Source organism: Nerophis ophidion, linkage group LG23 (genome assembly GCF_033978795.1).
Source record: "Nerophis ophidion isolate RoL-2023_Sa linkage group LG23, RoL_Noph_v1.0, whole genome shotgun sequence".
NCBI classification, from domain to species: Eukaryota; Metazoa; Chordata; class Actinopteri; order Syngnathiformes; family Syngnathidae; genus Nerophis; species Nerophis ophidion.
The window spans coordinates 3,397,173-3,411,334 of record NC_084633.1 but is presented as its reverse complement, the minus strand read 5'-3'; the positions used below and the strand labels follow the sequence as shown (position 1 = coordinate 3,411,334).

Below are 14,162 nucleotides of genomic sequence, written 5' to 3'. Positions count from 1 at the left end.
CACCAGAGATGTGGTCATCCGTGTCGAATAAAGCACTTGGCTTTCCTGCACAACAAACTATGCTTTTAGTTTCTGTTATGAAAATGGACAATGAAAATATGATAAATTGGACCAACAATCACAAAATGTATTAATAGGACTTGGGACTTTAACATGACTCTAGTTTATGTGCACAACCAGATCTTTGTCATTTTAGACTGACACACTTTATTGATCCACAAGGGAAATTGTTCCACACAGTAACTCAGTTAAAGGATGGAAAGGATAATGCAGGTATAAAGTAGACTAAAAATGAACCATAGTAGCAATACAAAATTACATATGGAATATTTACACACACATTATATATATATATATATATATATATATATATATATTAGGGGTGGGCAAATTAATGCGTTAATTACGCGTTAACTCATCAATCTATTAACGCCGACAATTTGCGTATGTTGTTTACATGCTTTTATTTTGTTAACGCCTTTTCTTCACAAGATGGCATCTCCCGGATGTACTTCGGCGTCGAGGGGCTCTTGGTAAAGATGGAATATTTGGCGAAAATACCAGACAATTCTGCAAATTTCATTGCTGGCTTACAGCGTGGTCACTCCGGGATCACTTACGACCGCCAGACAATTCTGAATGTGGATAGATCGGGCCATTTTGGACTGAATGACGCGTGCTTGCTAGACCGGCTAGCTAGCATGGGAATACTTTGCCGGCTACATCCAGCGGCTTGTGAAGCAGCGGAGTATTTGTGTTGTCTGTCTATTTATGAATAATGCAGACAAGGAGTGTTGGCTGAGTTCTTAACGTTTGCTTTCAGAGCGTGCATATCACAACATAAAAGATGCCGTCATGGCGACACAACCTATACCGGGCTACCGCGCATGCTCGTCACTCCTGTTGCATGCTGGGTAGGGTAGTTATTTTTTTCCCTGGCTCATAACATCACAAATAGTACCATGTATATGCGTTAAGTTTATCAAAGCACCAAGCAAACCATCGGAAAATTCCCATCATATCAATTCCTAGATATGGTCATAATTATTTTAAGTGCACTACGCAGAATAAACACAACATTATTAATATTGCTACTACGGATAATTTGATCAAAAATTCCCTAAAACAGCCCACTACCTATAATATAGTTTTTTTTAAACATAAGACCCTGATAAAAAACAATGTTTCTGCTGTTACCTCAGAAATTGCTTGTTCAGATGTTATGATTGTGGCTCAGAGATTTGTATGTAGATTATATTTATTTTCCTGTTGCGATCTGTGACTCAGATCTTCACATGTTTATTTTTCCATCTTTGTTTCATTCTCTTCTGACCCACTTACTTCCTGTTTAGTCCGTTACCATGGTTACACATTGATTTCACCTGCTCCTCGTTTTCTACACACCTGGTTCTCCTTGATTTCTCCCTATATAAGCTTTCCTCTTTTCTTTGTTCAGTCTCGGATCCTAATTTGCCCACGCGCAACAGTGACGACTCTCGACCTTCATCTTTGTATGTATATTCTCGCTAGCTTTTACGCTAAGCCATTTGTTTATTCCAGCTCACATGCTGAGGAATTGTTTTTCTGTTTTTGGTTTGCCTTCTCTTTACAGCAGTGTTTTTGTTCCTAGCCTTTTATTATTTAATAAATCCATTTATAACTTACCTTGTTGTGTTCATCGCTTCGACGCATCCCCGGAAGAACCAATCCGGCATTACAATGCCACACAAGCGTCACAGTAGGATCCGAGCATCAAAATGTTTTTCCGCGTCGAAACCACGGGAGGAACCCTTCGACTTGGGTTTGTGGTTGGAGCTCATGGCTTGGGAGCAGGAAAGACTTGACTGTGGGCCTGAAGTCCCCTCCGAAGCCGTTCGCGCTGCCCCGAAGAGGCGGGGGGTCCAGTGGAGAGGTCCCCCGCACGGCAGTAATTATCCAGCACCACTTCATCCTTCCTACGAACACAGCAAAATTCACCCCGACCAGGATTCACCTTCCACTACCGGTAATCCAGCTTGTTTTTTTTCCCCTGACTCTAGCAGTCACGACATTTGGGGTACGCCCACCGGTGACGCAACACCGCCCCCTGTTGTTGACATTTTTTCAGAAGATTTTTATATTGTGGACAGTACTTTTCATTCCCAACCTTTTTCGAATACCAATAACATTTATGATAAAATACGTAATTATCAGGATATTTTTTCTCATTATTCTAGTCAACCTCAGTCACCTAGTTTTTCTTCTACCCCACCATTTAAACCTCTTTCACCGCCCAAGTATAGTGTTTTTTCGCCTTCTAATAATTGTGTACAAGTTAGAGGGGAGGAGTCTGCCCGCCTCCAAACCTCCCACCACCCTCCCTTATGGTCAGTCCCTGACCACAGGGAACGGGTCTGGGATTCCCGTCTGGAGGGGGGGGCTATGGCCTATAGCTGTGTTGCGGAGGTAGCGCAGACGCTACCATTTCTTAAAACTGTCAAACCGCAACCTCCTATGAGGCCACCCTTACCTGTTTTTCGGCCCGTTAAACCGCTAGCTCCTCCTAGGCCGCCGCCACCTGTATTCCGCTTAGCTCTTCCTCGTAGACCTCCTCCACCTGTGTTTCCCCCGGCCAAGTCTCAACGGCCTGGTAGACCTCCTCCACCTGTTTTTCCCCCGGCCAAGTCTCAACGGCCTTGTAGACCTCCTCCACCTGTGTTTCCCCCGGTCAAATCACAACGACCAAGTAGACCTCCTCCACCGGTGTTCAGACTCGCGAGGTCATTACCTCAAGCACATCCTCCACCACCGGTGTTCTGCATTTCTCCCAGTTTGGTTCTCACACCAGCACTTAACTGTAGTCTGGTTCTCGCACCAGAAACTGATGTTTCTAGCCTGGTTCTCAAGCCAGCACTAGACTCCCACCTGGTTCTCACACCAGCCTCCGACCCAGAACTGGTTCTCATACCAGTTACAGACTTTAGCCTGGAGCCCACTCCAGTACCAGCTCCAGAGCTGGAGCCTACTCCAGTACCAGCTCCACGCCGCCAAGCGCCGGTACCAGCTCCGCGCCGCCAAGCACCGCCGACGACGGGGCTGGAGCCCACACCAGCGTCGACGACGGGGCTGGAGCCCACACCAGCGTCAACGACGGGGCTGGAACCTTCACCTGTGTCGACAGGGCTGGAGCCCACTCCAGTGCCAGCTCCTCGACAAGCGCCGGTACCAGCTCCACGCCGCCAAGCACTGCCGACGAAGAAGCTGGAGCCCACACCGGCGCCGACGATGAGGCTGGAGCTCACACCAGTCACGACTCCTGCGGCTCCCAGGCCGCCTCCGACGACTCCTGCGGCTCCCAGGCCGCCTCCGACGACTCCTGCGGCTCCCAGGCCGCCTCCGACGACTCCTGCGGCTCCCAGGCCGCCTCCGACGACTCCTGCGGCTCCCAGGCCGCCTCCGACGACTCCTGCGGCTGCAGCACCCGCATCATCCTCGCCAGCTGCACTCGGGCCTGCTTTGGCTGCAGTCCCCGCACCCTCGTCTGCTGCTTCCAAGCCTGCTGGGATTTCGGTGCTGAGGCGTCGTCCACCACGTCGACCACGGGCGTGGCCTCTGCGAGGTCATCCTCCTCGCCAGACACTCCCTCCTCCATGTCGGCCACGGATGTGGCCGTGCCCGGGTCGTCCGCCTCGCCGGGCACCTCATCCTGCGAGGCGGCCACTAATGTGGCCTTTTCGAGGTCGCCCGCCAAAACTTGTTCGGCAGCGGCGTTCCATCCGCCGCCGCCACTTGACTTGTCCTCGGTGGATTCGGGGACACACGACTTGGCGACCCTCCACCGTGGCCTCCCTCCGCCCTCCCTTCGTTTGTGGACTCTGTTTTTGGGGAGGGGGTTCAAGTTGTTTCTTATTTGTTTTTGTTTTCTTTGAGACATCTGGAATCTGTCTTTTTGGGGGGGGGAATACTGTTGCGATCTGTGACTCAGATCTTCACATGTTTATTTTTCCATCTTTGTTTCATTCTCTTCTGACCCACTTACTTCCTGTTTAGTCCGTTACCATGGTTACACATTGATTTCACCTGCTCCTCGTTTTCTACACACCTGGTTCTCCTTGATTTCTCCCTATATAAGCTTTCCTCTTTTCTTTGTTCAGTCTCGGATCCTAATTTGCCCACGCGCAACAGTGACGACTCTCGACCTTCATCTTTGTATGTATATTCTCGCTAGCTTTTACGCTAAGCCATTTGTTTATTCCAGCTCACATGCTGAGGAATTGTTTTTCTGTTTTTGGTTTGCCTTCTCTTTACAGCAGTGTTTTTGTTCCTAGCCTTTTATTATTTAATAAATCCATTTATAACTTACCTTGTTGTGTTCATCGCTTCGACGCATCCCCGGAAGAACCAATCCGGCATTACAATGCCACACAAGCGTCACATTTCCATAACAAACAGGATAACTTAAATACCCTGGCAGTGGCAATAAGCTTAAGTGTTTGTATTTACATTTTTTGAGTTGATTTTCATAAAATATGCTATTTAACTGCTACTGTTTAACAAGGACTGATTTAAATTGTGTTTGCACAACAAATGTTTTGGCGCTTTTGTTCATGTGGGAGAATATTCCAATAAAGGTGCATTACACACTACTTTTGAATTCATTATTGGGCTTAGCGTATACAATGCAGTTAATCGTGATTAATCGGAGAAATAGTGCGATTAACTTCTATTAAAATTTTTAATCGTTGCCCAGCCCTAATATATATATATATATATATATATATATATATATATATATATATATATATGCATAGCAACTAAAAAAGAACAAACTATTGCGAGCTCTTGTCCTTTCCTTACGTTTAGTTCTGCTCTCAAACACTACTAAGATAGTAGATAATAAACTAGATTGCATCACAGAATGTCTCTCAAACAAATCAAATGTTCAAACTAAAATTTTACAAAGTGATCACTACAGACACGAGCATGGTCCACGAGATGATGAAAGTGATATTTTTAAAAGCCATTTTCTTCCACGCACTTTCCAGACTATTACTACCCTCATGAACCACTTCTTTTGGGACTCTATTTGAACAACTGCAACGCCAAGAACAGAACAGCAATACTGCATTTTATGCTCAAACTCTACAGTCACTCTCCCATGTTTCAATGCTACACTCAAGCTGCTTGACCATCGTGTGAATCAAGAAGAAAAACGGATGTGACGTCATACTGGTACGCAACCCTCTTAAACATAGACTGAGCCATCAACGTGTGATTAAACCGAGCTGCCACTGTATGTCTTCTCAACCAAGTGAGGCAACTTTAACAGCAAATACTCCTTTTGAAATGTAAATAAACTGTTCGATGATTCAAGAAAATAGGACTCCGTGCTTTCCATTCTCCAAGCGCTACTTGAGATGCACAGTGGTGTCCAATTGCGTGTCAAGGCTACAACACTGACACAGACCTTGATGGTCAGCGCAGGAACGAAGATACGTCTGTCTCTTGGATAGAAATGTTGTTACCTTGACAAGGAGGGAAATGGAGGAAGTAAAGAGCGGATGGGATGACATGGAGAAAAAGAGTGGAGGATGGAAGACAGAAAGAGAAAGCTCCGCGAAGCTATGTTTCCATCTGTCAGAGAGATAATTGAATTTTTAACATTCCTGCCTGTCGGAATGCCACATTTAGATTGTTTGTGGATGAAAAAACAAGGTGTTTTCTCTCTTGTTGCATTGGTATTGTGCTCTCTGAGGAGCTGATGCCATCCTCTAGACCAGGGGTCTGAACATTTTTCACCCAACTTTTCCACGACAGAGGGTAATGGGGCCAAAGCAGATATCAACACTGAATTAGTAATCTTACTCTTGCTTTTAATAATTTTCCATAATTATATCCAACTTACTTACAGTTTAACTGGCGGAACATAGTCAAATGATATGAAATATTATTTATTCAACACACAAACCTTAGGCTAAGGTCAACCTGATTAGGAAAAAAGGTAGTATACGGCATATGAGGGACTCATAATTATCAGAGCTAAATTAAATAAACTAAATTTATAATAATGAATGTTTGTCAACTAAACCAGGGGTGTCAAACGTATGGCCCGAGAGCCGGATCAGGCCCGCGAACAGGTTGACTTTGCCAAGTATAAAAATTAACCTGAAAATTTTGAATGAAAAAAAACAACGCTGTTCTAAATGTGTCCACTGGATGTCGCAATAGCAATTATTTGTATCTTGGTAGATGATGCTACATATGTACAAAATAAACCACGTTAGTACATCGGTAGAGGAAAATGATCAAACTACATAAATAACATACTGTAATTTCATTTTTTTATCTTGAAAGATTGAAAATGAACACCAATGAGTTGACTGATGAATATTATCACAATGTATTCAGAAAGTATAAATTAGGACAGATAAAGATATAATAATATTAACTACAACATGTAATTGTAAAAAAAAAAACAACGTTATGATTTCGACAATTTCAGAATGTGCTTGTTCCATTTTTAAACAAAGAAAACAATCTGAAGTTGTCTTTATTTTTAAGTTATCATGCCGCGATTTTACCAGTCCGGCCCACTTGGGAGTAGATTTTTTTCCATGTGGCCCCCGATCTGAAATGTTTGACACCACTGAACTAAACTGTCAATAAAATAAAGTGCACATGAAAATACAGCTGGGCAGATCATCGAACCAGAAAGGGAAATCACAACAGAAATCCCAAATGACAAGAGAAGAGAGAATATTGAAGCGGGCGATTTATACATTAAAAAAACTAGTGGAAGATGGCAGTGGGATTCTTATCATTAGATTTTTATTTTAGCGATGTAGACGACGTCTAAGAGTGAAAGAATAGTCTGTCTAAATGTTAAATTTAATTTTCATTGATTTTAGACATTAGCTGACATTTTGTTCATTAATTCTACTCTTTATAAATAGACATTGAATAGTTGAATCATTTTGAAACAAACATGACAGCAAGATAGTTATTTCATGCTATACATCGCAAATGGCTATTCAGATAAAGAAGATAACTAAAATAATAAACATTGTTTGTACTCTTAATGATTTTTGCATTTGGAGAAGTAAGAAGTGGAGAGGAAGTCAAAGAGACAGAAATTGGTTATAAAATCCAAGGCAGAATCCAATTAAAAAAAAAAAATGCAAGCTGCTGAGAAATTTGCCAGGAAGGCTCATGTCAGAGCCATCGAAGCAAAAATGCAATATATATATATATATATATATATATATATATATATAAAATAAACTTTGAAAACTTTTTTTTTTAACTTGGCAAATTAAAAGTGCAATATTTTCTCCAAAAAATTGTTCAAAGTGGAATTTTTTATGTGAATTAATTGGAGCCTCGAATAGGTCAATTCATAACATTGGTTTTGATGAATTATTTATTTTTTTTAGCATAATGTCAGCTCTAAAGAAATAATAGCTCGAACACAATTTTGGGTTATTAGACTCAACATTGAAACTTTTTCTTGCTATATTTCACCTCATTGTTCTTTTTTCAATTTGTATGAATTTATTTTTATTTTTATTGGTATTTTTACAACGTGCCACAAGCTGTTAAAAAATAATTGTGGGTTGCAAATGGACCCCAGGTTACAATTTGGAAACCCCTGACCAAGACAAAAAGTTTGAATGTTTGAACGACAATTTAATTTTATTCTATTCTATTCTGATGTATTATATTATTTGTATATAATTTGCACATGAAGTCAACAAACAAATGTGTTACAAATGAAATGGGAAAGAGGTAGGACTTAAGTTGTGCTTCTTTCTACTCCTTTTTGGACATGTAATGAGAAACGGGAAATATGTGGGGTACCATATTGTAACATTTCAAAAGCCGGAGAGTCATCTTACACTAACAACTACATGCAATATGTCTGCTGATCTAAAGTCCGAGGTTACTGATTGTAGATAGTCCTCCACACCAAACTCATCCAAACAGGCCTTTCCACTCTAGGGCACATTCATTTTTGCAACAGAAAAGGGCATCCTCCAATCTGCATCCCTTTTGGCTCCATCATCACTATCTCGTCCTCTTCCTCTCCTGCATCACTTGCCTCCCCAAATTACCCCCACTGTCCATCTCATGACCCCCCCCCCCCCTTCCCATCATTTCCCTTTCCCTCTCCTCCCTTCTCCACGTTCTGCGCACATCACCTCACCTGTCTCATCTGTCACCTCCACTTCCACATCAAGACCTTTCATCACCAACAACTACTACGAGTGTGTGTAAATGTGTGCGTGTTGGGTTGGGGCGGTATAGCTCGGTTGGTAGAGTGGCCGTGCCAGCAACTTGAGGGTTGCAGGTTCGATTCCCGCTTCCGCCATCCTAGTGACTGCCGTTGTGTCCTTGGGCAAGACACTTTACCCACCTGCTCCCAGTGCCACCCACACTGGTTTAAATGTAACTTAGATATTGGGTTTCACTATGTAAAGCGCTTTGAGTCACTAGAGAAAAGCGCTATATAAATATAATTCACTTCACTTCACTTTGGGAGAGACATGATTTAAAAGGGGGACACTCTGGAGAGGGAAAGTGTGTCCTAACTCATGCCAGCACCTATTACTGTTACCCAGTGATGAGAGGCAACGTGTTTGAACAAATGATAGACCAAAACAAAAAAGTGTAACCGTCCTTTTACACACCCTCTCTGTTATTAAAACAGGCATCGTTCTGGCACACACCCTCACACACCCTCTGATAGTTGATCTAGAGAGCATGAAGATCAACCGAAGTGTGATATTGCGAATTAAAATTCCCACACATTTTCAGTCAACAAAAAATAATGATACACCGTTTGAACTGGCATATAAAAATATGCCGCACACCCTTTTTTAAAGCATTTGTTTATTGGGGTTTTTACAGACATTCAATGACAAAACTAAACACAAATACAGCAAATGCTGTTCCCCCCTAAAAGTAAAATACATTTTAAAAAAAAACAACTACGCCCACAAACACACACACACATATACATATATATATATATATATATATATATATATATATATATATATATAGTGTATGTACATATACATACATAAATCAATACCATTACATACACACACACGTGTGTGTATATGTAGATATCACTAATATATATATATATATATATATATATATATATATATATATATATATATATATATATATATATATATATATATACATACACACACACACACACACACACACACACACACACACACACATATACATACATAAGGGTTGTGGGAACAAATCGATTCGAAATTGAATCGCGATTATCACGTTGTGTGATTAAGAATCGATTCTCATTTTTAAAAAATCGATTTTATCTATTATTGTTTTTTTTATCCATTCAACAAAACAATACACAGCAATACCATAACAATGCGATCCAATTCCAAAACCAAACCTGACCCAGCAACACTCAGAACTGCAATGAACAGAGCAAGTGAGAGAAGACACAAACACGACACAGAACAAACCAAAAGTAGTGAAACAAAAATGAATATAATCAACAACAGTATCAATATTAGTTATAATTTCAGCATAGCAGTGATTAAAAATCCCTCATTGACATTATCATTAGACATTTATAAAAATTTAAAAAAACGGACAATAGTGTCACAGTGGCTTACACTTGCATTGCATCTCATAAGCTTGACAACACACTGTGTCCAATATTTGCACAAAGATAAAATAAGTCATATTTTTGGTTCATTTAATAGTTAATACAAATTTACATTATTGCAATCAGTTGATAAAACATTGTCCTTTACAATTATAGAAGCTTTTTACAAACATCTACTGCTCTGCTTGCATGTCAGCAGGCTGAGGTAGATCCTGCTGAAATCCTATGTATTGAATGAATAGAGAATCCTTTTATATCGGGAAAAAAATTGTTTTTGAATCGAGAATAGTGTTGAATTGAAAAAAAAAAAAAAAAAGATTTTGAATCGGATCAGGACCCCAACAATCGATATTGAATCGAATTGTGGGACACTCAAAGATTCGCAGCCCTGTGTGTGTAAATATGTGCATATACATATATGTACATATTATGTTTAATATAATGTTTAATTTATGTAAATATTTTCAGTCTTACAAACCTAAATGAAGGAAGAAGTGAAAAAATAAAACTGAGGAAGGAAAAGATTTAACATCAATCCTCAACAAAACTTCTGGAGCTTCTGTTTCTTTATGCTTTTAACTATCTGCACACGCTGGAAACAGGTAGCGAGGGCAGAATAATTCATTTATTGACGGTACAGTGTTCAATTTGAAATTTAGTCAACGCAGTCTCAAAGGAATACAAATTCTGGAGGCACTTTCTGACTAAACATCCACATTTCGACATCCGGCCTCTGAGCCCTTAGGCTCTTCAAACTGTGGCCCTCTTAATTATGTAGTAAATTATGGCAAAAAAACAACAACAAATAAGTACAACCGAACTCAGCTTTGCTCCTGAAGCCTTTTTAAAACAGCATGCATGCATGCTATAATATGCTTTAAGCTCGCGTAAGTTTTGCCATGCCTGCGTCCAGAAACACGGTGCGCCTTATTCATGCGTACACAGAAATAGAACCCGTAACAGAGACTGTGCCTTTTAATACGGTGCGCACTATGGTCGCCAAAATACGGTAGCTCACTAACTACACAATTTGGTTCACACTTTTTTGTATGGAGCTGACATGCACATCTACAATTTGAGCAAAATGTTAAAAAAAAAAAAAACACAAAACTTCCAGCAGAGGCACAAGCAACCAACTGACCATGAGTCGTAACCCATAGAGGGCGGCATGAGTGTTATTTAAACAACTAAGGACCAAAGGTTTGACACACTTTTTTTTTTCCGTATATTTCCTTATGTTTTTTAAATGAGATTTAATTTGGAGGGCGTGTTTCAGCGCGTTTCGCCATATAATACTTGTATAAAAACCATACTTGCCAACCATCCCGATTTACCCGGGAGACTCCCGAATTTCAGTGCCCCTCCCGAAAATCTCCCGGGGCAACCATTCTCCCGAATTTCTCCCGATTTCCACCCGAACAACAATATTGGGGGCGTGCCTTAAAGACACTGCCTTTAGCGTCCTCTCTCACCTAAAAAGGAGACTATTATATACGTCTCCGTTTTCTATAAGTTTATCTATAACCCATAAAGTAGGCAGGCACGGAGCTATTTCTCAGCGTGTGTTTATTCCAACCGGCACGTTAATACACTGACTCACAACATCCGGATTCCCATCATGCATTGCTTCAAAACTACTGCAAGTAGTAATGTCCAAAAACATTAGAGAGACAAAGCAGAAGAACGAAGAAGAGACATGGCGACAACGTGTAAGTACGCTTGCAAGTTAAAAAATGATTGGAAAAAAAAAATTCTGTTCATCCAGGACCGCTCGAAGGGGAAGGGGTATGCTGCCTGCAAATTTTGTAGAAAATACTTGAAAATATATACACACACCCCCTAACCCCATCTCCCGAATTCGGAGGTCTCAAGGTTGGCAAGTATGATAAGAACATAATTTCCTGATACTTTATTAGTGTAGCAACTATGATGTCATGTGTACAATGACAGTAGTAGTGAATGAGCGTGCTGAGAGATGATCGGTCAAAAACTGCCGGGGGCACTTTCACACTGCACTTACATCCAATGCATGAGAGCATGAGGAAGTGAAAGTGAAATAAACTGAAATGAACACCCAGTGGCGGTTGGCTGCTTGCCTCAAACATAGACAAAAGGAGCTCTGGCTGAACAATTTTCCTCCCCATGAAAACAAACAGGAAATGTGTTGCCCCTCGGACATAAATATAACTTACACCAGTGGTTCTCAAATGGGGGTACGCATACCCCTGGGGGTACTTGAAGGTATGCCAAGGGGTACGTGAGATTTTTTCAAAATATTCTAAAAATAGCAACAATTCAAAAATCCTTTATAAATATATTTATTGAATAATACTTCAACAAAATATGAATGTTAGTTCATAAACTGTGAAAAGAAATACAACAATGCAATATTCAGTGTGGACAGCTCGGTTTTTTGTGAACATGTTCCATAAACATTGATGTTAAAGATTTCTTTTTTTGTGAAGAAATGTTTAGAATTATTGTGGCAGTCCGCTCCCTGTACGATCAGTCCCAGAGCTTGGTCCGCATTGCCGGCAGTAAGTCGAACACATTTCCAGTGAGAGTTGGACTCCGCCAAGGCTGTCCTTTGTCACCGATTCTGTTCATAACTTTTATGGACAGAATTTCTAGGCGCAGCCAAGGCGTTGAGGGGTTCCGGTTTGGTGGCCACGGGATTAGGTCTCTGCTTTTTGCAGATGATGTGGTCCTGATGGCTTCATCTGGCCGGGATCTTCAGCTCTCACTGGATCGGTTCGCAGCCGAGTGTGAAGCGACCGGAATGAGAATCAGCACCTCCAAGTCCGAGTCCATGGTTCTCGCCCGGAAAAGGGTGGAGTGCCATCTCCGGGTTGGGGAGGAGACCCTGCCCCAAGTGGAGGAGTTCAAGTACCTAGGAGTCTTGTTCACGAGTGGGGGAAGAGTGGATCGTGAGATCGACAGGCGGATCGGTGCGGCGTCTTCAGTAATGCGGACGTTGTATCGATCCGTTGTGGTGAAGAAGGAGCTGAGCCGGAAGGCAAAGCTCTCAATTTACCGGTCGATCTACGTTCCCATCCTCACCTATGGTCATGAGCTTTGGGTCATGACCGAAAGGATAAGATCACGGGTACAAGCGGCCGAAATGAGTTTCCTCCGCCGGGTGGCGGGGCTCTCCCTTAGAGATAGGGTGAGAAGCTCTGCCATCCGGGAGGAGCTCAACGTAAAGCCGCTGCTCCTCCACATCGAGAGGAGCCAGATGAGGTGGTTTGGGCATCTGGTCAGGATGCCACCCGAACGCCTCCCTAGGGATGTGTTTAGGGCACGTCCAGCTGGTAGGAGGCCACGGGGAAGACCCAGGACACGTTGGAAAGACTATGTCTCCCGGCTGGCCTGGGAACGCCTCGGGATCCCCCGGGAAGAGCTAGACGAAGTGGCTGGAGATAGGGAAGTCTGGGCTTCCCTGCTTAGGCTGCTGCCCCCCGCGACCCGACCTCGGATAAGCGGAAGATGATGGATGGATGGATGGATGTTTAGAATTAAGTTCATGAGTCCAGATGGATCTCTATTACAATCCCCAAAGAGGGCACTTTAAGTTGATTACTTCTATGTGTAGAAATCTTTATTTATAATTGAATCACTTGTTTATTTTTCAACAAGTTTTTTTTCCCAAATAGTTCAAGACTAAAAATAAGCAATATTTTGCACTGCTTTATACACTTTAATAAATCACAAACTGAGGACATAGTGCTGTATTTTACTTCTGTATCTCTTTTTTTCAACAAAAAATGCTTTGCTCTGATTAGGGGGTACTTGAATTAAAAAAACGTTCACAGGGGGTACATCACTGAAAAAAGGTTGAGAACCATCGACTTACACAACCCGTTGGCTAACGATTAGAAGGACTTATTTTTCTGCCAGCCAGCGGCCAAATCTGTATATTTACATCACTTCACGCTCTCCTGCTCATGCACCCCCACAACATGATGCTACCACCACGCGTCACATATCTCTTAGTACTCACTTGTGTTGCAAACTCGTAATGGCGTGATCTTGCCTGACAGATCCTTGCATTTTGGAGTATTTCCTGTGCATCGCTCTTATTTTTCCTCTTTGCTACGTTGCTTTTAGTTTCGAATGAAGAATCCACACGAGTAGAGACGCTATGAATGGCACAGAGGTTGAAAAAAATGGGACAATGCAGCACATGCAGTGAGCAAACTTGTCCAAAAGATGGCACCAAAGCACGCACACAATAAAACACCCTGCAATTTTGCTTTTTTTTTTTAAATAAAAATTTTTTCGTTACGTCCGCCGGGGAAGAGCAATCCATTAACTAGCTGTTCCATCTTATAAGCCGCTGGGTTCAAAGTGTAGGAATTTGTGGTATTTTTTTAATCAGTGTTTAACTGTTCCTTCTAACATTAACCTCAAAAAGCACAGAATTTAAAAAAAAAAAAAAAAAAAAGGAAAACAAATACTGTATTAATGTTTTACTCGTTTTGTACTGCACATACCTAAAAGTCAAACTACTGTAGTGTTTAACTAT

The 14,162-nt window shown here is 41.6% G+C and overlaps 1 protein-coding gene across 3 annotated transcripts in view; it reads left to right on the top strand.

The window, feature by feature from the left end:
* The window catches only part of pvalb6 (parvalbumin 6), a 146,285-nt gene that overhangs the window by 61,072 nt on the left and 71,051 nt on the right, over nucleotides 1–14,162 (top strand). The window contains exon 1 of one of the 3 annotated variants that reach the window (XM_061885110.1): nucleotides 11,319–11,346. The exons of the other annotated variants lie outside the window; for them this stretch is intronic. Coding sequence (XP_061741094.1) covers nucleotides 11,334–11,346 — 13 coding nt within the window. The 5' untranslated portion in view covers nucleotides 11,319–11,333. Of the gene's footprint in view, nucleotides 1–11,318; nucleotides 11,347–14,162 lie in introns of those variants that run through there. 3 annotated transcript variants of the gene reach the window in all.